The sequence below is a fragment of the Coloeus monedula genome (genome assembly GCF_965178545.1).
Source record: "Coloeus monedula genome assembly, chromosome: 1".
Taxonomy (NCBI): Eukaryota; Metazoa; Chordata; class Aves; order Passeriformes; family Corvidae; genus Coloeus; species Coloeus monedula.
Genome location: NC_138781.1, coordinates 45,423,609 through 45,448,365, shown reverse-complemented (window position 1 = coordinate 45,448,365; position 24,757 = coordinate 45,423,609). Strand labels below are relative to the sequence as shown.

At 43.8% G+C, this 24,757-nt stretch overlaps 2 protein-coding genes across 6 annotated transcripts in view; one reads left to right on the top strand and one right to left on the bottom strand.

The window, feature by feature from the left end:
- The window catches only part of TRAK1 (trafficking kinesin protein 1), a 127,566-nt gene extending 117,105 nt beyond the window's left edge, over positions 1–10,461 (top strand). For 3 of the 5 annotated variants that reach the window (XM_082298492.1, XM_082298491.1, XM_082298490.1), the window contains exons 16-17: positions 3,454–3,556; positions 7,500–10,461. In XM_082298492.1, coding sequence (XP_082154618.1) covers positions 3,454–3,556; positions 7,500–8,298 — 902 coding nt within the window. In that variant the 3' untranslated portion in view covers positions 8,299–10,461. Of the gene's footprint in view, positions 1–3,453; positions 3,557–4,828; positions 4,914–7,499 lie in introns of all 5 variants that reach the window. The other 2 variants (XM_082298494.1, XM_082298493.1) reach the window with 1 other exon arrangement.
- A 5,275-nt stretch (positions 10,462–15,736) lies between these two features.
- On the bottom strand, positions 15,737–20,195 carry CCK (cholecystokinin; the record flags this gene model as incomplete). The annotated part of the gene is made up of 2 exons (XM_082283256.1): positions 15,737–15,873; positions 19,940–20,195. The coding sequence occupies 2 exons, from the start codon at positions 20,193–20,195 to the stop codon at positions 15,737–15,739; spliced, it is 393 nt and encodes a 130-aa protein (XP_082139382.1).
- Positions 20,196–24,757: the final 4,562 nt, after the last annotated feature.

Genomic DNA, 24,757 nt, shown 5'->3' with positions numbered 1-24,757 from the left:
CAATCTGCTTGTCCTTCCATCCCTGTTTCCACAGCCTGTGCTAGAGAGATGCCCTAATTCCAGTGTGCTGTCTGCTCAAATAGCAGGGAACCAGGTTCCCTCCTTTTCTTGAAACATGCCAAAGAAATGATGGAGCAGAGTGGCTTGCTTCACTCTTGGACTAAAGTGTTAACTTTGTGCCAGTCTGGATCAAATCATACTCTGAAGATTTCCCAATTTTTTTTAAGTTAATTTCCTAATAAATCTTTATGTGCCAGAATAGGTGTTTGTACAAAATACAAAAAAAGATTTACTAGTCACCGTGAGCTCTCTGCCTCCTCACTGTTATTTCAGCATAACAGCAAATTTGAATTTTGATCCAATGGTACAAAGGTTAATGGTGTTTTAATGTAGCTACCTCTTACAAATCTTCCTCAAACTTAATTTGCCTTGATATTTTCTTGTGGATGGGGCAGGCCACTCATTTACCTACTGTAACTTTGTACCTTCCTCTGCACAAGCTGGTTGAAAATCTGGGTTAAATGACCTTTTGAGAGTTCTCTGGGCAAAAGGTCATGTCCTAAACATACCTGTTTTGCTGTTTACACCTAGCAGAATGGCCCACAGGTTCTGAGTCTTGAAGCTGGATTTGAGACAGCTCTGAGATACAAATCAGCTTTGTGTTTTGTGTGAGGAAAGCCGTGTTTGTTTTACCAGAAGATGGAGCTCTCTGCACTCAGTTTGACTGGAACCTGCCTTTTTTCTTTCCCCCCCCCAGTATTTTAAAAGGTGTTTTTATGATAGTGTTTGTGCTTACAAGAGAGTCCCTTTCAGCTATGATGGTTTGCATTTTTCCATAATGCCTGTGAATTGTTTGAGAAAACTTAACGTGAAGAATAATTAATTCCTGAGTGCTGAAACACAATCCAGCTGAAATCTTAGGTTTAGATTTAATTTTAATTTGGGGAAAATGCACTAACAGTTTGCAGAGGGTTCCTGATGGATTAAGTTACATGATGTTTCTGTAAATTTTGTTAAGCACTGAGTTATGTACAGATTTTTTTTCATACAGATATGAAGCCTTCTTGTTAAACTATGACTACTTTGGAAAAGAGGGTATAAGTAAAACATTTGGTTTCAGGCAGTTACATGGAGCAGGTGTTTATATTTAAGACAATACTTTGGTATATGTAAGTGTGAAGGTAGTCTTTCTTATTATAAAAATGTATTAATTCCTCATGAATTTATACCAGCTCAGGAGATGGCCATTCATATGTAAAATTACTAAGTTAGAAATTAATCATTTTGTTTCTATTTGATAAACTTTGTTCATTTACAGCAACAGGTTCTCACTCTTTTTACTGTGTCCAAAGGATGGAAAATGCTACAGCAATATGATACACACCATTGTTGACTGATGGAGGATGAAGCTGGTACAGGACTTTCTTAGTGGTATTTGAGGGTGAAATACATCCTTGGCAATGGATAGATTATTTTCATCTTTTCAATTTGTTTCCTCTGATTAGAGTTAGTGATTTCTTTACTTTTAGCAGCCTTCTCCTATCTTTGACTCATTAGTAGCAATGAGTCTTGCTTTTGCTGATGCAGCTATGTTTCTTCAATGTGCCTGTCTCCAATCTGAGGGGATGCCCAGTGGATATTACAAATGGGGAAAATGCACTGATTGTATTACAGCTATGTGCTTTGGGTTGAGCTTGCAATCTTAAACCAGCATTGCTTTATTCTGTTCTCTATTCATCATCCAGGGATAATTGCTTTGTTTCTAATTGATTTATGTTAAAGTCCTGTGTTTCTCTAAATAACCAATTTTTTCATGTCCAGTTATTTGAGCTCTTTCTCCAGATTTTCTTATAACTCTCTACAAAATGGAGAGAATCATGATTGCTAGGCTGTGCTCCCTTGTAATAGCTTTTGTAGTGCTCACACTAATCTCTAAAGCAACTGGATTCCTGAAGCATCCTAATTGCCATCTCTGGAGGTGAAGTAGAGCTTGTTGTTATGTTATGCTGTGCTAACATTTGAGTGTGTTAACATGACACTCCAGTGGGTCCTTGGAAATATCCTTCTCTAATGTACAGCCAGCGCTGACTAGAAGTTACCTCACACTGTATGCTCAGCCACTCCTGCTTCCACTGTTCACACTGCCCGTGCTCTACCCTTCACACACTGCTTTTATGTGTTCTTAAAGGGCTACCTAACCACACACACTATTTTGGAGCTGTGATACTTTATATATGAAAAAGGGAACACAGCCACAATTAAGACTTGCCTTGCTTCTGCTAAGCTGCTCTGGGAGTTCAGAGTGGTGTCTGGTCTACCTGGTCGGTTTGTCTGTCTTTTGCAGTGTGTTGAATAGTTGTGTACTGTGGTATTAAAATGTGGCTTAATCGGGGAATGGCTCAGAGGGTTGGGTAGGACTGGGGGGAGGGAGCTGCACACAGTTTTTATTGTGCATGTCTTTTGACCACTGCTAAGTTTGGTTACTAAGTAAGAGAACCTATGCAATCATGATATCTTTGATGTAATATTTAACTCTGGGTGTTTTTCAACCAGCTTTTCAGATGCATGGCTCTTAAATTCTGTAGTTTTTTTGCAGTGACCACAGCTGCATTATATAGCAGGTTAATACAGCCACAGAATCATTTCTACCAAGAAGAAAGAAGTTGTCCTAAGTCCTTCATTTTTAAAACCGAGCTATATTGCTTCTTTCCCAAATCACTGATCTATCACCAGTGGCAGTTTTACAGCCATATTTGTTAGGAAATTTGCTTACTACACTGTCTACAAATATTCAAAAACTGCTATACTATGCAGCTGAGGACATACATTCTTAAAGAACCTAATCACATGCACAAGAGAAATGTCACAGATGTAAAGTAGTGGATCCAAAAAACTACCACTTTCCATATCGTGGATGTGGAAAGTCAGAGAAACAGTAATTAATGTGTGTCCCTCCCCTTCCCACCCCAACAATCTGTACTCCTGTAGCATTAGCCTGATGGATCCATTACTGAGAAGTAATGGGGATACCTTTTTGTGGATCAAGCTAAAAGCTGAAAGGCACAAGCATTTAGAAAATCCCGGTGCTCCTGAGCTGGTACTAGAAAATGCTGCTTGTAATTTCCCACTGATGCAAGTTGCTGGTTTAGATAAGGACTAGCATTTCAAGCACTGCCTGGCCTAAATGTGGCTTGAACAAAACCTAATCTGCAGTGTTTGTGATCATGGGCAAGTTTCAGCGGACCTTTTTAGCACTGGCCTTGGAGTCCTAGAGGTGTTTCCTTTGGAGAACAAGTGTCTGTTTAACACTGTAGTACTTGGGCATTTCTCTTCTCTTGCATTGATCCCATCAAGGTGCCTCATCACTTATTGCATCTGTCTTATCAGCACACAGAAGTTTGGTTTTCCCCTTTTCTGTGTAAAATGCAAAGAATTTGCTTTTTTTTAATTTAGTACCTCATCCTGGGAAGTGCATGTCACAAACCAACTCCACCTTCACCTTCACCACCTGCCGCATTCTGCACCCCTCCGATGAACTCACACGAGTCACGCCAAGGTAAGGGATTCTCATGATGGCAAAGCATTCAGCTCTATCAGAGTTTCCCCTCTAAGCAAATGCAAAATAGTAGCATAAGCATAGGCATTGGCTGCATTGGTGAATTACAACACACACACCAATTACTCCTCCAATTTTGAGTTACCTCAGCCTGATTTTGAGAAGCACGTGTGGTGTTTTAAAAAGCCAATCAAAATTTCTTAAGTTTTGTTGTCTCTAGATGTTGCAGGATCAGGCATAACTATATTGGCTTCTGGTATCTAAACCTGGCTACTCTTCATCTTAGACTAGTTATAGTCCTCATATGTGAATGCACAGAATGTGATCTCTCACAAAAAAGATGAGAGGTTTTTTCAGGGAGGAAGTCTAAGTCTTTCCTCTCAGAAGAAGAAAAGATGTGCAGATAAAGAAATCCAGGAAGTACTTGAGGAATGGAGGAGGAGGCATAACTGGAAACAGGGAGATGTCTACTTTGTACCTTGGTGTAATTGTTAGAAATGAATTCCTGGCAGCCAGACTGAAACTGATGAAATAGCAATTGGCAGTATAGACACTGCATGCCAACAGTAGGCAGTGTTGTGGCCTTATGGAAGGTGAAGATCAGACAGCCAGGGGGAGGGGGGGTGTGGTGTGGTGTGAATTTCATACCTAAAGAGGGAGCTTTCCTCCCTTAGCAAATCAGGATTTACAGAATGTTCTTCTCTGTGTATAAGGACAGTGCCTCATTGCTTTCTCTGCCCCTTCCAGCTCCTGTGTGGGGGTGTACCACTGTGTAGGTCCCCGTGCAGAGGGGATGTGTCTACACTTGTTCAGACATGATAGGCACTGACTGCCTATGAAGGGCATGAAAAGTAAGGGTATTGAATATGAAAACCTGTCAAGTGGAAAGGAAATGTATGATGTTTAAATGTAACTTTTTTGCATCCCTTTCTGAACTTAGTTATTAGTGGCCTGCCTGGTTTTTCTTTACTCTTTTCTGTCTTTCCCCTCAGCACAATTACTGAAGAGATGCTCTTATATGGTTGCAGTTCTATTTTAGTTTTCTTGTTATTGTTGAATTGCTGTCAGTTGTGGTTGTAATAAAGTCTTTGGATACTAAATCAAACAAATCAGTCAGAAAAGACAGCTAAATTCAGTGCATTTTCAGCTGCCTTAGTTAAATGGAAGTTCATTGTTCGTTCAGGAGAACAAAGAGCAAAATAAACAAAATATTGTTTTCAGCAGACATGTTTACAGAGCTCCTCCTTACCAACTATAAATGATTCTTCACAGGTCATGTGAGGAGGACGAGAAACTGCGTTATGTCTCGTGATGAGAGGAGGTGTAGGGCAGACACTGTGACCCAGCGTGGTCGGGGGTGAGCAGCACTGCCAGCAGCATCTCTGTTGGCAGGGTCATGTACAAGGAATGCTAGTGTGTGTGGCACCAGATAACCCCAAGAGGTTTGGCATTTACCTGCCTGGTTGCATTTTAATCTGTGCTACCCCAGGTGTTGCTCTAACCTTACTAAATTTCATCAAGCTAAATTAAATGCTCATTTATTTGTTTCTTTTCTCAATCTAACTCTGAAACCATCACTGGGCTGAGTTGCTGAGGCCACTTTGAGTCTGTTTCTGCAGTTGTGTCCAGGCTGCCTTGCAGTGTTGGTCAGTTTGATGGGAAAAATATTTCCCAGTTAAAGCAATGCCAAAGTGATCAAATGGACAAAAAGGCAACATCTGCAACTGCTTTCTTGCAGGGATGGCTTTTTTTTTTAATTGCACTGTAGTGTATAACTGTGCTGAAAAATTAGTAGAAATACTAATCTACATATCTGTGCAACTGAAATCTGTACCTGGAAGGAGTGAAGCTGTTGAAGTTAATAAACCATTGGAGTGCTGTAGTTTTCATCTTGTGACTAGGATATCTTGGAAGCCTGGTTATTGGCGCCATATGTCTGGATTTCTGAAATGTATATGGTCGTACCTTGTAGAAAGTCAGTTCATGCAGTAAACTCTCTTTCTTTTCTCTCCTTCACGCTTTTCAAGACTTCTGTATTTGGCTGTAAGGGAAATGTACCACAGTGGCTGACACTGCTCTTTAGTTCCAATGGAATCAGAACTATGAGGGTCCAGCTTTAGTCAGTGCTTAAGAGAAGAATTGTGAACTAACTTCTTTCCACTCAGCCTTGCCCTCAGAGTGTGTGTGCTGCTGCAGTGAGTGTGCATGGTCTCCTTAGCTCTGCTGGGAGAGATCCTTCTTCCCTGCCGCTAAGTCAGCACAGGCAGAAGGGAGAGGACATCAGGAGGTGCCTTAGCACATCTGCCACATGCACTGACAGCCACAGCACACACGGGGGTGCAAGGAGACCGATTCCAGAGCCACTTAGCAAGGCTGCTTTTCTAATTATATCTGCCAGTTTTCTCAAATAAGTGTTTCACTGCAGCATACCAGGAGGAATATATGGGATTCCTCTTGTTGAATTGCAACTGCAATTCAACTTCCTCAGTTTCCCTTGCTTATGGTGGAGGTTGGTACCATTCAAAATCACTGTTAGAAATCATGTTGGTCACATTCTATTTAGCCTTGTAAAGAAGACATGACTTGAGACTTCATAGCATCAGGCTAATATTTTTGTAATTAAGAAGTGCCTTAAAGATATGCTGATTTTTAGACCATGAGACTAGAGTTTCTGTTGTTACGTGAACTCACGTCGCCTGCTCTCTGTAAACCAAGGATCTAGATGATGTTCTAAGCTCATCAGCAGCTGCAGCACAAAACATGCCAGGGTGTCTAACCTGACACGCACAGTAGTGTTGGCTAAGTAGAGTTCATTATGTAAAGTGTAATGAGATGGAAAATTCCAGGCAAGACACAATCTCAGAGCCCTTTTTGTCCATATGGGGCAAAAAGGATGCAATTTAGTCATTGGCCAGAGTCTTCTCCTGGAAATCCAACAAGACTGTCTCAAAGTGGCTCTTTGATGCTTTTCTTGGTGCAGAGAACCCAACTTAAGTTAAAGTTGCGTGTTCTGGCTGAGCCAATCCAAGAGCGTGGCTCTACTGAAAAGGCAAGATCCCACTCTCTCCCCTGTTCTTTCTCCTCCCAGCTGCTTAGTTTTCCCCCTATCTTCAACTGGCTTTACTTTCTCTCTGACTCTTGGTGAGTGTCTTCTACTTGCTAACCTCGCAAGGTGAGGGAATAGATTTCCTTCTTTGAACAGGGGTGAGCTCTTATCATTGAATCCTTCCTTAGCATCAAGTGTTGCATTGCACAAGACTGAGTGCCATTAGAGGGGATGAACCCATGCCTAGGAGATACTACTGTGGAATTCTTTTTTTTTTTTTTGGTATGTGTGTGTGCATGTGAAAAAGACCATCATTTGCACATGGTTAGAAAAAGTTGGAAAGTGTTTTTTTCTGAGGTTGCATGGAGCTCTTGGGATTCTCTCAAACAGACATGAATCTGTAGTGTCATAGATATCCCACATGCCTTGTTTCTGGAATAACTGAGTACACCATGCCTTAATGAATGAGTGTTCAGTTCTGTGTGCTCAGAAGTGACACTAAAAAGTAAATGTCTTGCTTATATCATTGGTCCAGTCTCCTGCATTTCCTTGTCTCTTAGAAGCAACTGGGAGTTGTTACAGCCAGTAGATCAGGAAGAAAAAGTGAAGGTGTTGATCAAAACCTGTAAATAGTTTTATCAGGAGAAATGTGGTGCTGGCTCTCGGCAGTGGCATTAATCCTGTGAGACTGGGCTGTGAAGTGTGCAAAGTGGAGATGTCTTTTGTAAGATCTGATGGTTTTGCGCTTGTAATCACATTTGTGGGAGGCTGGGAACTGTCAGTGACCTGTGCACTCTCCAAATGGATAAAAGGCTCTGCTCAGGGTTAAAAATCTTGCCTGCAGTAGATTTTAGTTTTCTACTGGAGAGAATAATTTGACTGCTCCTTTGCTTTCAGCCTTAACGCAGCACCTACTCCAGCTTGTGGCAGCATTAGCAATTTGAAAGGCACCCCGGTGGCTACTCCCTGCACTCCTCGGCGTCTGAGTTTGGCCGAATCCTTCACCAACCTCCGGGAATCCACGACGACAATGAGCACGTCCCTGGGGCTGGTGTGGCTGCTGAAGGAAAGGGGCATCTCAGCAGCAGTGTACAATCCACAGAGCTGGGACAGAGCCAGCAGGAGCACCCTGCTGAACACGTACTCCCCGAAAATGACGATCATTCCTTCCACTCCCCCAAACTCACCCATGCAGACACCTTCTTCTTCCCCTCCATCTTTTGAGTTCAAGTGCACCAGCCCACCTTATGACAACTTCTTGGCTTCAAAACCTGCTAGTTCAATCTTGAAGGAGGTGAGGAATAAAAAGAACATCAGGAACAGTGAGAGCCAAACTGACGTGTCTGTTTCCAACCTTAATCTTGTGGACAAAGTCAGGAGGTTTGGTATTGCCAAAGTTGTGAGTTCAGGGCAAACGTCAGCTCCTCCTTTAACTGATGACCAGGGACCTCTTCTCTGTGGGGCACAGGGACCCGTGAGGGCCCTTGTTCCTGGAGGCCTGGCACCAGACGGTCTCCCCTTGGGCTGCCCTGCCGTGACCAGTGCCATTGGGGGCATCCAGCTGAACAGTGGCATCCGAAGGAACCGGAGCTTCCCCACCATGGTGGGTTCCAGCATGCAGATGAAAGGCCCAACGTCTCTCACCTCGGGGATCCTCATGGGAACCAAGCTCCCGAAGCAAACTAGCTTACGATGAAGGACTTTATTTTTACAGCTAATCTTTTTAAATGAAAATACTCAGATTCTTTCTCCAATCTCCTTTTCCTTTCCCCGCCACCCCTTCATTGCCTCTTGAGTTTGACAAATCAACTTCGTGCCTAATGGGAGAAATGTGTAAACTTTGTATAAAATGTGTAAATATGTACCAGATCTATTGTAACTAATTGGATTATTTTACTGTTCAATTGAGTGCGAAAGGCTCTATGTTATGATTGCTGTATTAAGGGTAACTTGCTAACCTTTTGAAAAGGTTTTTTTTTTTTAAGATGCACTGAAAAAAACAAAAGAGCAAAACCAACAAAAAATAACTTGACTAGAAAAACGTGAATTCTGTAGCTAGCCTAACTTGAGTCAAAGGTGCATGGGAAGCTATTGAATGTGTTATGTGAGACCTCTCATTACATCACTTGAAGCATGGGAGCATTTGTGCTTCATTAAATACTGAGAAAAGCACTCAGTTTAACATGTGGTAGTTTTAATTTTGCCTCTGTAAATGAGTTGAGCTGAGTTATTGGAGTGCCTGGCTATTATGCCTGAATGGATGAATTTTTTTTTCCTGTTCTGTATTTGCCTCTTCCCCAAGATTATAAACTTGAACTAATACTGTGTTGAGGTCAGCAGACCCACTGGGTACCTGGAATATTAATGTATTCCTACCACCGCTGTTTCCTTTGGCACACTTACACTCTGTGCAACTTCTTTTTTTGTTGTTTGTTTTGTTTTGTTCAATGCTGCACTGGATTGTGGAAGGGAAAATACTTTACTGTGTGTTGCTGCCACTGAAACATGCTTTGTCAGTGCGCCCAAAGAAAACAGTTTTCACAACTTGTGAGGTAAACATGGCAGTGACTTCCTAGAAGTCCAAGTTGCGGAACAGATCGACAGATAAGAATGTTATAAAAGAACATGTAGCAAAACCAGTATTAGGAAAAGGTGAGTCCTTGAAACCTCAGCAGAGAGCCACAGAAAACATTTAGTAACAGAATGGTACAGGCAGGAAAGAGCAACTTGCAGCCCTCATGCTGATCTTCGTGTTTCATGCATGTTGAAGACAGTGGCCTTGTAAGCAGGGTGAGAATATTCTCCACCCATTTTCTGTTTTCTTTTTTCAGAGGAACCTTTTTCATCTGAAGTCAGACCTTAGTCCAGGTAAAAATAGGGGAAATGCTTTATTTTAGCAGTGTTTTTAAAATGAAAAAAATACCTGCCATACAAACATATAACCCACTGCTTTTTCAGAAAGGAAACATAAGACCTCACGCAACCTTTAGCTGCCAGGCAATCTGAATTATATCACAATTTTTTCTCTGTTTCTCCCAACTCTGCTGAGTGCTTGTAGAAGGAGTTTAAATACCTTGGAACTGGAACAGACTGGAGGGAACTTGTTTCCAGAGCAGAGCTCAGACATAAATATTTTTTGGGAGAGGGGATGGAGAGGAGCAAATCAGGGAGGGTTAAGCAGCCACTTTCTTTTCCTTGCACTTCTTGTGGCATCTAAAATCAAGCTCCCCGTTTGTTACCATTGTCACACTACATGTAATTGCCGTGCATTGCCATGTGTACCAGACTGTTACTAAATTATTAGCACTGATAATTTCTTGTATAAATGAAACTGTCTTTTAGTCTTTGTGACGAGAGATAGGTGGGTGGTTTGTTTTTTTCTGAATGACGTAGTTATTGCGGTAGTGCTATGGACACTAAGGATATATTTTGAGAAAGAAAAGAAAACACATTGGTCAGTTACAGCATGTGTTTGAAGACTTCTATTTATTCTATGAACTTACAATGTTTTAGTAAAATGCCATCAGCTCTGTTTGCTGTTGTATGTGTGCACTTATTGCAAGTAAATTTAAGTATCTTTTTATTTGAATGTATCTTAAACCAGTAGATAGAATAACAGTTGATTCTGAAGAAAAGTCGTGGACTTCATAATGGACCATTTTATATACCCAGAGGAAGAAAGCAATACCATAAGAGAACTTAAAGTGTAGAAGTTAATCGTGCAATCGGGAAGTATTATTTAGCCTTTAAATAAGCTGTAGGAGCTGTCCACCCACCAGAGAAAGCAACTGTAACACTTCAGAATGATGAAATTTAATTTTTTCTTCACTAATATCAATAAAATAACAGAAAAGTTGCATTGTCATGTGTTATTCAACTTTTTCTCTGTTCTTTTAAAGTGATAAATCTTCCACCTTGATCCCTTGCTCTTGTCTTAGTTAAAGCAAAATGAGAGGCCATCCTTTGTTTTTTTGAATTCTTATGAAAAGTTTTCAGATTTTAAGCTTGCTGAAATCAGTGAAACTTGAGTCAAAAGAAAAAAGAGAAGCAAATGCACTTTTTGATTTTTTTAATTTGAGTTGTGAGAAATGCAGAATTGGATGTTGTGTGGTTTCTGTATTTTGAGGAGGAGAGGAGTTTGCACTCTCCTGCCTAATACAGTGCAAAACATGTAGTAACAAAATGTGAAAGTACAGAATAAGGAGGAAACATCCTGTATTTTTCAAAAGAGACAAGACTGAGGTCTGTTGTTAACCAATATCTTTGTTACTGAGGGAGGGAACATTATAGTGATTAAACATCAGGCAGTGAGAAGCTCTAAAAACCCTGTACATGTGGTGAAAGCTAAGCAATGGAGGAGGGGATAATCAGGCAGTTACTCTTAGAAAGATTAGACACCCTCATTGAGGAGAAGGATGTGTGTGTGTGTGTATGAGGTGGAGAGGGAAATAAAAGCATTTGTATCACTTACTTGCTACAGAGAGAAAGTGGGATAGCAGTAATGCCAAAATAAACTCATGGAGGGCTTGCATTAGTGTGACGCAGTGCCCTACGCCAGCTGTGAGAGAGGCTGATGTCAGGGGCACAGCCAGGGCCTGTCAGTGAGTACAGACACTCATCTTTCCTCTCTGCCCAGCTCCGAGCCTGGGGGAAGCTGGTGGTCAGAAAGTTAATGGTTAACAAGAGGGATCCAGGGAGGATAAGCACTGTGCATCCAGCCCTCCTTGCCTGGTAACAGGATGAGTTAAGCAAGTCCCAGTCCAGGGAAGGTGAGAGCACAGAGTCTGAGATGCACAGAAGAGAGAGTGTTGAAATAGTGCTCCACCCTTGCAATATTCAGCTATCTCAGAAACTTTTCTGGATGCATCTTCACTTCTAGTAATTCTCCTCTGAAAGCTGGGTTGGAGGGGAGAGGAAGATAAGGTGTTGAGGATTGTGTCTTTTAAGACTGGGCTATGGACACATAGGGGAGGGATAGGCTATGGCATGTTCTTTGGAGAGCCAAGACTGGCTAAAAAAGCCTTTTGAGACTCTTCCCTCTTTATTTTACATGTATCCTAAGTATCAGATGGCCCCACACCATACTGCTGTTGTGCACAGAGGTTTGAGAGTTCCTCCCAACTCCCTGGACACATGTACTAGCAGCTCTCTACATTTAATTGAAAAGTCCAGCAATGCTGGTGAGATGTGTCCTGCCTTCCCTTGGTACAGACGGCATCTGCTGCCCGTGGCTTGTATTCATGGTGAAGAATTAGCCTTGTTCAGCTGTGCTACCACATCTCACTGGGTGCTGTTCAGACCTGCTTCAATTCACTTAACAAGCCAACTGAACCACAGAATGGTAAGGAAAATAAAAGTCCTGAAAGTTACTGGTGCTTAGCAATGTCCTTGGCTATAATGTAGGCAGTGGGCTTTCATGTGAGAATGGCCTACACTTGAGAAGCCACTAATGTTTGTATTTAAAAGATGACAGAGATTTTTGTCCTGCTGAAATAGATTTCAAGCTGTGCTGAATCCAATTGCTGTTCAATTGACACAGGTACTTTGAGATGATTAAAGCTTTAACAAGCACACAGGCAGTTTTTTCCTTTCTTTAAGGGAATTTTAATGAACTTAGGGGATACAAAAATTGAACACACAGGGAAGCCTTTTACTGCTCTGCTGGGACATTGAAACGTTCACCTTGTTTGACTTGCAAATTCCTCTGCTCAAGCCTCGGAGAGGGAAGTGCCTGGTCTGCTGTCAGGCTTGCTGAAATGTGCACAGCTGGGCTGCAGCTGGGAACATCTGGCTGGGGCATGTTGCCAGCCCACACGCAGCAAGGATGAAGCAGCTGGGGATGCATCAAAGCTGAGGAGAGGAGAGTAGGATCCACATGTGTTCCTGCATGAAATACCAGGGGACATGAGACTGTTCAGGGTCAGGTGCATTGGTGTAGCTGAGGTTTCCCTCACATGCTGCCCCAGCTCCCAGGCAGAGCTGCCCCCTCCCCAGGCAATGGGTGCTCCCTCTCTCTTGCCTGGGTTTCCCCTCATTCCCACAAGGAGCACCTGCTGTTTCCACCCTCTTTGCACAGCTGCTGTATGCACAGCTCTGCACAAGCAGAACCACAAGCTTTTCCCAAATAATTTATGTGGAGTTTGCAGTAAGCTGCTCCGTTCGCAGAGATTTGCCCAGCACCTGTTTTGAAATAATAAAGGTGGAACAGAACTAACTGAATAAAGCTCACGGAGAAAATAAACAGCCTTTAAATGCAAGAAGGTATTGATTTGCTGTTTTGCCAGTGTAAATTTAGCACCTAATGCACATGCTTTCATAAAGATGAATTTGGATAAAGCTGAATTAAATGTCAAGAGATTTGGCAGTGCCAGGAGTCTCACATCCCAGACAGCACCAGGAGGTTGTGCCAATGCACTGCTGGGTGTGCTGGAATCTGTGGGGCACTTCTCAGCCCAACTGCAGGGCGTCCGTCTCTGAGGCTGCTGTTTCCCTTGGGTTAAAACAGAGCAACCTAGAGAGTGGCTTCACTAATGCCATAGGATAAGGGTTGTACCAACCAGGGCTGAATGACTTTCCCAGGTTTGCTGGCTCCCCTGTTTAGCTCAAATTAGCACCTCCAGGTCACCTGGGAGCTGAACGGTGTCTCAGCAGCCTTTACAACCCTTTCCCACCTGGAGAATTTCTTCTGTTCCCAGAGGAGCAGGTGATGGATGTTTTTATGATGAGGATAATGTTGCTGAGCTGCTTATAGCCAGCTGCTAACAGCCGGCTCCCCTTTGCCTTGAGGAACAGCACTGTATCCCAGAGTCACAGTCCCTCTTCATAACTACTGCAGTTGCCCCCATACTTCTTTTCTCTTAACACTCACTCGTGTCAGTCATGTGGTGAAATCATTTTTGTGTGTCAGGCAAAGATGCCCCTGTCCTGGGGGAGTGGCGTAGAAAAGCTGCCAAACCCATTGGCTGACTGCACTGAGGGCTGTGTGCTTTCAGAGACATCTTCAGAGACCTTCAGAAGAGAGGAAGGGGAAAGAACATCTTTGTCTCTCCATCCATCTGCCTGTAGGAAATGAGACAAAGGAGACAAACAAAAGGTTGGGGTTTTTCCTAACTGACAGCATTCCGCAATAATAAGGCTTGATTTGTGACATCACCCACTCCCAGCCCCCCCTGCAATATTACAGTGTTACATCCTTCATCAGTGTAAGCCAGGGATGAAAACATTTAAAAATATTTCTTGAATGTTCCTGACATTAATTTAAAAGATAGCAAAACAGAAACTGAGTTTTCTCCCAAGTAGTTTTAAAGAAACATCACTTTGGTGGGAAATATTTAAATATATGCATTTTTAGATTTATTTGTATTTTCCTCAGTTTAAAAAAAAATATATTAATTGGTTTTAATCTCTTATTTGAAAGTTTTGGGAAAAAATGGGCACTTTGGACTCTCTTGCTGTGAGCAATAACCAAAACCAAGGAGAGAATTCAGGTGATTTGGGATTCATTATGCTTAGAAAGGAACCTAAAAAAAGCCAGACTGGGTGGCTTGGAAACTGGTTGACTGGGAGAAGCTTGAGAGGAAGAAAAGCAGAAAAACATTTCCATGTTTTCTAGATGAGATCCACAAAAAAAAAAAAAAAAAAAAAAAGGTATTTGGTGTTACTAGAGAAGAAAACTCCCCGTTACTGTTTACTGAAGTCTCCCTTTCACTGCAGATTCTGCAGTGCTGTTTGCTCCCCTAGCTGGGAACAGCTCCTCAAAGTGTTTTTGTGCTCAACCCTTGGCACAACCGTTTTGGTTTGTTCCCAGTCTTCTTGGTTTTGGTAGAATTTTGGTTTAGTGCAACTATTTTCTATGCATTGTTTTCTATGCTTTGTGTTTGCCTGTTAACTGCTGTAGAAATTGCTGCCTCTTTCCTTTGGCAAGCACCTGCTTTCCTGTGTGTGACAAATATTTTCCTTTTTGTCATAGTGCACACGTTAGGGAGAAACTCTGTGAATTATGCAATGCAAAAATCACCTCCTTTACAATTTAGGGCATTCCTTAGATGGGAGATCCAGCTGCTGAAGGAGACCCAGGAGCTGCAGGGAGGTTGGTTACCCGTGGTGGAGGAACAAAGTGCAACTAAAACACTTTTTTTTCAGCCTGCCCACAGGCAGACGGGAATGACTGCAGGATCTGCAGGGTGCTGGTTTTGCACAAGCTGGGATCACTGCCCAGCTCTGAACTTGGGGCCCTCTGCCCTGCTCTGAGCCAGGTGAGAGCTGGGTAGAACCTCCCTCCTCCTCTTCACATTGGTGGGCAATAGCCTACTCAGACAGCCTCTGTGATACTTGGGAGCCACCCCTTTCCTTTGAGGATACTGTGACTAGACTGCTCCAATACGTCTCCCTCTCAGGATCACCTTCTGCTCTGTTCAGGAACCTGTCCTCACCCCCTCCCAAATGAATGCTTGGCTCACCACGCAGCAGAGAATGCTCTGTTTATTCTGTGATTTGCAGCCAGCAGCAGAACTTTCACATTGAGTTCACAACAAAAAACAAGTAAGCCAGGAAGATGAAACATGTTGGTATCATTCCTCTTTTTCACTGTTTTAGTAGTATTGGCTATTCACTGCAAACACGTGGGCTCAGTGTTTAACTCAGTCCTTTGCAAGTAGGGTCACCATGAAAATAGCTGTCTTTTCTGGCAGTATTGAGCTGCTGTGTTTATACCTGGACAAGTCCCCTAGAGTTCAAAGCTATTGGAACTGACACAAGGTTTCTCTGAAAAGTGGATAATCTGTCTGACTACTCAACCTATGGAATATATTTACATTGCCAAATGAAGGCATTATCCTGCCTCCCTTTATAGTAAAACACCCAGCAACATGCAGTGACAGGACAAGGACAATAAGTGAAATCATTTTAATATAGTATTAATGTATGAGAAACCACAAAAGAAAGAAAACGTTTTCTGGAAAATTCTGCATATGTATATATTGCATTGTGTAGTCTTACAGACAAACTTATGTCAAATACATGATTTTAAATACTTTAAAACACTGATTTGAAGAGGACAACAAATTGATTTATCTCTTTTTGTAGAGACATGGGAGTGTGATTTTTTTTTCCTTGTTGCTATAATTTGGTGTTCTTCACGAAGAATACTCATATTCTTCAGCACTGCGGCGTCCAAAATCCATCCAGCCCATGTAGTCTCTGTCATTTATCCTGTGAGTAGGATCAATGCTCTGTACCCTGTTTCCCATAACTGAGAATCTTCCAGTGGAACCTAAGGAAAAAGCATTTGGGAGAGCAGAGAGTAAGAGGACACATTCTCTGGGTTCACTCGTGTTCTGATCTGGCTTGTGCTCATTAGCAGATGTCTGCAATAGTTGAAATGGACCTAATACCAGCCATGTAACACCAGTGTCATGTCATTGGGGAAAACATCGGTAGAAGCCTTACATGTAATGTTCTGAAAGTGCCTTGGATTTTTTCAGTGCAATATAAATAGATTATTTTCTACCTCCTGCTGCAGGAACATTCTCCTCCTGTCTAACAGGAAGGAATATGGATAGATTTTTCCTTCTTCCCTCCTATTTTACTAGAGAGAGAGAGGGAGAGACCAAACCATTTCTCACTATTCCTGTAAAGGCCCATGTTTGCTTGCTCGTACTGGGAGAGCTGCTCTAGATGCAAAATAACTCTTGAGAGCAGGCTCAAGCCTGAGACACTGCAGTCCTGTGTTGCTTAGAAAGACATTAACATAAGTACAGGAGCTCTTACAGTGCAAATTCAGTAACAAGCAGGGTAGAGTTATGAATCCTAGGTTTTGGGAATAATCCTGAAACGGAGAGTTGTGTCTGGAGTTCACAGTTAGAGATACCTATTGCTGGAATTATACAGGGCTTTCTGCAATGTCAGCTCCTTTTTTATTGCTTATCCAAAGCCTTCATAATTCTTTTTACAGCAGGGTTGGATGCTGATTTCTGATCTTGCTTTATCCTTTCTATATGCCTTGCTTAAGGCATCAAAGACACACAAACTATTTGCCAGGAGAGTTCATGCTTTAAAAAAAGGACTACAATCCTCTGCTTTCACATCATCACATAGTGTCCCTAAAAAATACAGGGAAAGGTAAATGACTTTTCTCTGTACTCCCTGAAAACAGGGAGTATTGATATCTATCAATAATTAGATGGAGTTAAGCTTTGAGGGAGGAAGGAACAGATTTAATATATTAGTATTCAATGCAGACTGAGGCTTGAGGAATACTTGAATTGATCAAAAAGGAAAAGGAGCCCAAATTAAATACCATATATCCAAATCTACAAAATTGCCTTGCTTTCAGTTTCTTGTGTTTTGAAGAAACCCTTGTTGACTCTGTGCTTTTATATTTCAAGGTCTTCCTCATGTAATGCTTTATAATGAATGTGACCCAGTAAAACAAGAAGCAACTGCATTGCTTTGTTAGTGGTTGCAGGGAGTTGAAGATACACACACACACACACAAAAAGCCATGCTTAAGACATTTATCTAGAACAAAATGACAAAAAAAATTAATTTTCTCTAGAATAGAATGTCTGTCATTAAATGCTCAAACCCCATGAAGTTCACATTCATAATTCAAAAGGTGTAATTAAGTTAATGACAACAGCTCCTTAGCAGAATAACCAGGCAGGGCTCAGGCAGCACAGAACCATCACTCAGATGTTGGTGCTTAAGAGGCTTCTGAGCCTGACGTGACCTATGGGCTGTAAAGGCTCCCCTGGTGCCACTACTCTCTGGCCTGTCAAGGACTCCTTAGGGGACATTAAATGTGCCTGTCACTGGCTTGAGAGCTACAACATCTCTTCTGCATGGTGCCAGATTCAAGCTGAAAGCCTGTAGATGAACGTAATTGAAAGCTTGGGTCACAAATTTCCTAAGGGCACCTTAATTACTTTTCCTCAACCCACCAGAGATGTCGTGTGAGTATTGCAGAGTAAGTGTATGACAAACATATTCACAGTTGTAGCAGTTCAGCTACAAGGCTCTCATCAATCCCTAAGCCCTTGAGAGAACTTAACTCTCTCACTGTTTTAACTGGAAATACTTTACAAAACCAGCCTTCCTATTAATCATGAGGGCAAACGCCACTACTGGTGAGTGCTAACACTAACAAAAGCCCAGACTCTCTTTCCCCCTAGATGGAATTTTCCAGTGAGTATTATGGTTTAGACAGGTTAGAAGTGACTAATAGAGTAGATGTGAGTGTTCTACAGAGATTTCTGAAGTACTGCCCAGAATCTTCACATTAAATAAGAATATGTTTTGATGGGAACACTGTATGTATGTTTTAAATGAAGTAAATACTGTTTGTCCCATGAACCTTCTCTCCTGTAACCAGCAATTACATCTACAAATGAGAGTTCAGCTAGCCTAGTCGCATCACAAGAATCCCAACATCTGCTTCCAGACACTTTTTAGAGTTAATTATATATGTCAATAACACATATGCAGGAAATTGTCCCTCATAATAATATTTACAGAAAAAGACATCTTAAATCCAAAGGGTGTTTTTTTTTTTTTTGCTTTTTCTGGTTAACCTATTTGGAAATGTCAGCCCCATATTTAAGGAAATATAATGGGTACATAAACTAGAAGGAGATGTTCTGTTTCCATGTGGGTGGGCAACAATGACTATGCTGGGGAAAGGTAACGAGGATTCTGCTTTACAGACTCCTGCAATAACATGCTTATTCAGTAACAGCCTTAAGTGTAGCACTGAATTGTGGAATTTCACATCTGAATTATCTTGCCATTAAATTGCATGAACAGCTAGAAGAAGTTCCTTAATGGATATCGTGCAAATTGCTGACATGAGATGAAATCTTTCAGGCACTATTGAAAGTGATTCATTTTTCTGTTGTTTCTAATTTGGCTGTGTTCTGAGTACACAAAGGAGAGTGTATGGCTGCATATGTAATGCACAAAAACACATGTGGCATCTCTTAATTGCAGACCACCATCATAGATAAGCATAGGGCTTTGCCTAGCATAGAGGTCAGCAGGGAAGCTGTCAAGAGGGGAGGGTTAAATGGTCTGCATTACATGGAGAAAGTTCTTACTTACATGAAGTGAACTTTATCCTAAGCACAGTCTGGGGCTAGCTGTGATTTAGTTTCTCAATGTCTGTATGCCAAAGTAATCCTAATCCTAATTACTCTCTTCCCTTGAAGCCCTGTTTCCTTCTTAGATGTCTTTTTTCTGTGTAGTACAGGGCACAGGCTGGAGTGAACCTTTCATGAGTAAACAAAATTTCTGTAGTGGCTCTCACTGAGGCTGGCAGCCAAAAGGCCACAGCAATTAGGCTGCCCATGGTGTTACTCTATTGAGACACAGAGCAGTACAGAGATGAGACAGATCAAAAGGAAAAATGTTTTCTTGGAGAAGTTTCAGTGGCCAATGATTTTGAGCCATCATTTTTACTGGCAGCAGAGATGGCATACTTTTCTATCAATGTAAAATATATTCTGTAAGGTGTCAACAGGGATAGCTTTACTCTTTCTCTTTATGTAATACAATTGTTTCCTCAAGTGACTAATAAATCTCATTATAAGAATGCCCTGTAATCCCATTGCTCTACTGATTCTTCATGTCCTTGTTACACTGTGCCATGGAGGTCTTAAGTAACAGCAAGATTGTGTTCCCAGGCTGCCCGAGACCAAAAACCTACCAGGAATTGACATATGTTGAAGAAAATATGCTTTTACTTATCATTGCTTTTAATTATTGCACTAATAAAGGTGAGCTCTGTGTTTTGAAAGCTTTCATGCTATTGTAATTTCCTCTGGGAACAAATACATGAAAAATCCAATCCTCAGAATATTTCCCTGGTACAGGTATTTCCGGCTGACGTGAGGCTAGCCATTTGGTCTGCATTTATCCTCAGAAAAGTTTTCCTGCTCTTCTAACTTTAAAAGAGGGAGGGAGTGAGGATTTTAACTAAATGAAAAACTTTTATGAAAACATAGTTGCTTTATGTGACATACAATGTACTGAAAATACCACCATAGTAATTAAGGCAATGAAAATAGTTTAAAATACAAGCTGGACTATAACCTGACAGGGAGGTGACATTTTCTCCAGTTATCTTTACATGACTCTCAGTCAGAGGCTGCTACAAATAAATCCTTTTTTTGGGAGGGGGTTGGGAAAGAGGATTTGGAATGCTCTCTACTTCAGAAATAACCAGACAAAATCTAAATCCTATCTTCTCTAGGAATTCGTGTTAGATGATGACAGGGTTATCTCAACTACTAAGTCCCCCTTCAGGAATTCCCACTGGCACAGAAGCAGGCAATAAGCAGTACCTTTTCTGGCTTGCTGGAGATACTTGGCCAGCAAAGCGCCGATGTTGGCTCTTTGGTCACTGCTGCCATCCAGCCGTGGCAGGGATTTCAGGGACCCAGCGGATGATGGGGCGCGGATGTGCCGGTGAGGTTCTGTCAGGCTCTGCTCCAGCTCAGCAGGCAGAGGATTCCCATTGTGTGAGCCCAGAGCTTGCTGTCCGAAGGAGCTCACTGAGAGCACAGCAAGGAACACGCAGATGCATATCCCGCTGTACATTGCTGGGGAGAAAAGCGACAGTGGGCTGTTACATGGTCAGGTTTACCACATTTTATGCAGTCCCTAGCCCCATCTTCATTAGTGATGCTGGATTCTGAGCAAACCAGGCTCGTGTTGGTTTTTTTTTTTTAAATGTAGGTGACTGTGGGATCTGTCTTAAGTTGAAAAACACATATGTGCATAGCTAAATACCCTTGATAAAGAGGAAGGTACATGTAACTAATTTTGTTTCTTCCAGCCTAGTATGTGCTGTATCTCCCTGATCTACTCAATTCTTATTTGCTTTTCCTTATTTGGAAGCTGTATTTCATAAAAACTTAAGGGACATGAATCCATCTCTGAAAAAACGCGGGACTCAAACATTTCAGTATTTTGCTATTGCACTAAACCCTGCTGTTATTACAGATACTCAGTTTTGACAAGTTCTATGAAGAGCCCTTATTCTACCAACCTTCATTGATTTGAACTTTAGTGTTCAAGAGGTTTCATCTCATCATACACAAAAAAGAAAAAAACAAAAACTTGTCCCAGTGAAAGAAAAACCAAAATCTAACATTTGTCCCCCAAAGCTCTTGATCTAATAGCAGGAGTGGTGAAAGCTGATTAGTTAAAATCTGGAAGAAATAAAGTGCAACTTAATAGTCCTCTTCATATTAAACAGAGAATTTAGATTTCTACTGCTTCCTTAAATGTGTACTAAGCAAAACAATGTTGGTTTACTAAATCATTTTATCACATAAGCTGAAATAGTATTTTTTCCTGGAAACAGAAATTACTCTCAATTCTTAGAAGAAACAAGCTACCTAGTACTTCATGCTATGGGAGTAATTTTCACTTATAAATACCCATTAATTATCTCAGCTATGTGAGATTTTTTTAATCTCTTAAGTTCTTCAACAGTACACGTAACCTTTTAATTTTAGAAGGGGATAAAATTAAGTTTGTTTGCCCAACACATACACTAGATTGAAATAATTCACAGTATATAAGACATGGGGGTTTTAAAACATTCTTAGGAGATGAATGAGGAAAGTTGAAATGTCACTCTGGTGTGGTTATTGGTGATGTACCCGTCTGTGTTTGGGTACATAGAAATCGAAGGTGCATTGAATCCTTCAAATGCCCCGAGTCCTGTATTTTTTACACACACCCATATAAATATATATGTATACACACACATCTAAGTATTCATGTCCTTGCTACAGTCTCCAAAGCCAACATCTCACCACTGCTGGCCGGTTCCTTTCCCAGCGGAGGGGAGCCCCGCTCGCTGCTCGCCGCATCCCGCACCCCGCGCTGGGGTCCGCCCGGCTGCCCGCGCTTGCCGGAATTCTTCTCCTGCGGGAAGCGTTTCCTCCGGCACAGAGCGGGATGCCCTCCGAGCTGCCGCACAGGTAAGAGCCAGGCAGCCCCACTTCCTTTCCCTCCCCACCCTCGGCAGTGGTGCCGTCAGAAGACGGTGACAGGTGCTCCCTACCTTTCCGCTGCGCTTTTCCAAGGTCCCACTGGAGTTGGGAGCGGTGAGTCCCGTGTGTGCCCAAGCAGGGAAGTCGGGGGAGACTCAGCCTGGGCCCCTTAAATAGCGGCGGGCACCGCGGCGGTGTTTACACATCTCTGACGCATCCGGGGCCCCCGCCCGCTCAGCCCCCCGCTGCCACCTCCCCCGCCCCGCGGACCGGCACCGGGGCTGTGTGCGCTTCACGGGGCGAGCGGGGCTCCTTCCCGCCCTCCTTCCCTGCCGCCGGCCGGCGCCGCTGGTTGCGGAGGTGTGCGGGCTCCGCGGGGCTGGCCCTGCCCCACGGGCCGGCCCCCGACGTGCTCTCCCGGCTCTCTGCGGAGGGCAGCTCTCAGCTGGGCACGAAGGAGCTGGAAGCCCCCGCTGGCTTGTAGCTGGGCACTTAAAATGCTCCTGGCCCGGGGTATGCCCACATCTCCTGCCCGGGAGAGAGGCTCCAGGTGCCCTCAGCATCGGCAGCTCCGGCCGTCGGGAGCCGCCCGCCGGCGGGAGGGCTCGTCCTGGCCCCGTTTACCGGCGGTGGCAGGTGCGGGGTCTGGGGCGTTGGGTTCCATTCTCTGCTGCCTCCTGTGACCTGAGCCCGGGGACACAAATGCCTCCATCCTCCCCTTCCTCTCCTAGGCTCTCCCGAACATCTGCTCGGGAAGACGGGATACTCATTTTATTTAAAAAGCAAAGTAAAGTATGAAGCCATGGACGATCCCCCTAGAAAGCCATAGATGGAGATGCCTTCGGCGTGGGTTCCCCCTCACTGACCGCAGAACTACCAGAGCTTCCCCCGGCCGCTGCAGGGACCGCCGCCCCTTCTCGCGCCCTCGGCCGGGCCGGTGCCGCCCTGAGGCGATGCCCGCCAGGTGTCCGCAGCAGCCTCGGACACTCTCCCGCCGTCCCGCCTCCTGCTTTTCGGGGGATGGAGAAAGTGCCCTCAAGCTCGGGCCGCCCGGGCTGCCCCTCTGAGGCCGCAGACGGACGGGCAGGGCTGGCTGGGGCAGCCGTGCCTTACCACCCGAAACTCTCCGCAGCCCATCCGCCGGGAGCAGCCGCTCCTCGGACCCAGCTGGGCTCAGGAGTCATTGTGCCGAATCTATGTGTTCAAGTTTACAGTTTGGAGGCAAGCGAGTGCGCAGGTTGCTTTTCCCTCTCCGGGAAGGGAGCCGGGAAGCCCCGAGACACCGAGGCTCCCCTGGGAGCCTCCTGTGCTGAGCGGACCGTGCGGGGGTGCGGAGCGCCGGCCGGGGCCATGCCCAAGCGGCAGCTGAGAGGGCTCCATCCAGCCAAGGCAGGGCACGGGGGAGACGTGCGAGCTCTTAACCTCTTAAACCAGGGCTCCTGGGGGGGAACTGCGCTGCTTCCCCATCCTGTTCCCCCCGCCGGCCCTGCCTCACATCGCCCCGCGCACCCTCCCCCGCCCTTCCCGCCGCGGCCCGCAGAGGGCGCCGCGGCCCCGCGCCCCGGGGAGATCCAGCGGCACGAGGGAGAGAGATCCACGGAAAAGTCGCGAAATCCCGTGGCAGGAGGTGCCACGTGGCGCGCGAGTGGGGAAAAGCCAACCTGCCGTCACTTTGTCAGCGCGGAAGAGCCCTGGCTGCCGGTGCCCAGAGGTGCCCGAGCTGAGGCGCCGGTGTTGATGTGATGGAGCGGGACGGGCGGGAGAGGGATGCCGTGGCTCCCGCGTCCTGCCACCCTGGTGGTGCGAGGCTCGGAGGTGGCGGCGTGGCGATGGACCAGCTCTCTCGACGCCTCCCAGCTGCTGACAGGGTGTTGCCGAGCGGGATACGGGCTGCCTTTCATCTCCCACATTGGCGCTGGCATCCGGCAGAGTCGCCATCCCGAGGTGGCTAAAAAAAAACAAAATCAAAACCTCCTTTGAAAAGAAATCGAAACAGATTGCCAGGGAAAGGAACAGCCCTGAAATTATTCCAGCAGTGCCAATGGCTCTGTCTGTCTCTGGAAAAAAACCCGGTAACATTCCAGATAATTCAATTTCACTACTTTGGCTCAGTGGGAAAAATACTCACTGCTATTAGACAATTAAATAGTCGACTCTGAATTGAACCGTAGGTGTCTGGGAAGAGTATCACAGTCTTTCTGGGAAGGTACAATAACAATTCTGGTAGAGTCACATCAAGCCCTTGTGAAACCCACTGTAGATAATGAGTTCCCAAGGGACCAGCTCAAAGCTTAACAGAAGAGAAAGAGAGTGCTTGCTAATATATGCTCATGCATAATTCATATCAGACAGATATAAATGCAAGCATTTAAGTCTGACATGTTAGCCTGGTTGAACAAATACATGCTACATTTACGTTGAGTGATTTGGAATATCAGTTCACTTATGAATATATCCAGGATTGGTCGAATGGAGTGAGAAAGAGTGTGTGTGTATGTGTGTGTGTGCATATGTGTGACAATCAAACTCCCTAGCTGTGCTCGTGAACAGACAGAAAGGCAATACCATACAAAATGGAATAAGGAAAACAGGAATGATGTCAAGTTGTTAAAGTCAGCAGTGCTGCACGATCTATAGCCTGGGCAACAGACTTTTGAACACTGAATTTTCCTAATTAAATTCCTTAATACCTGTATGTACAGTCCTTGGTGATTATTTTCTTCAGTGAAAGTTTGAAGTTGTAGGAAAGTTTCAGTCCTTGGTAAATATATGTTAATTAATGGCATTTTAGAACTGTTTTGAGCAGAGGTAAAAGACCAGAAAGCCTGTTCAGCATGAGCAAATACGACAGCAGGACTCCAAGGTGAGTTGCCTGCAGAAACTCAGACTATGTATTACTTTACTTACTGACATGGCACAAAAGGAAAGAATTGGGATTTAAGTTGCAGTGACCTCTAGGTTCCAGGTCCAGTGTTTTTGTCAGGTGCTGGGCCTAGATGTGCACCAGGGATTGTAGAGTGTCAACCAGAGGAGGGTCTTGTGCCCCCATCACAGGTGGGGTGAGACAGAGGCTGCGCCAACACAAGACTTCTGCCTCAGATCACCAGGAAGGAATGGGCTTTCGCTGTACCAGAGCTTGAGTAATATTGCAAGAAT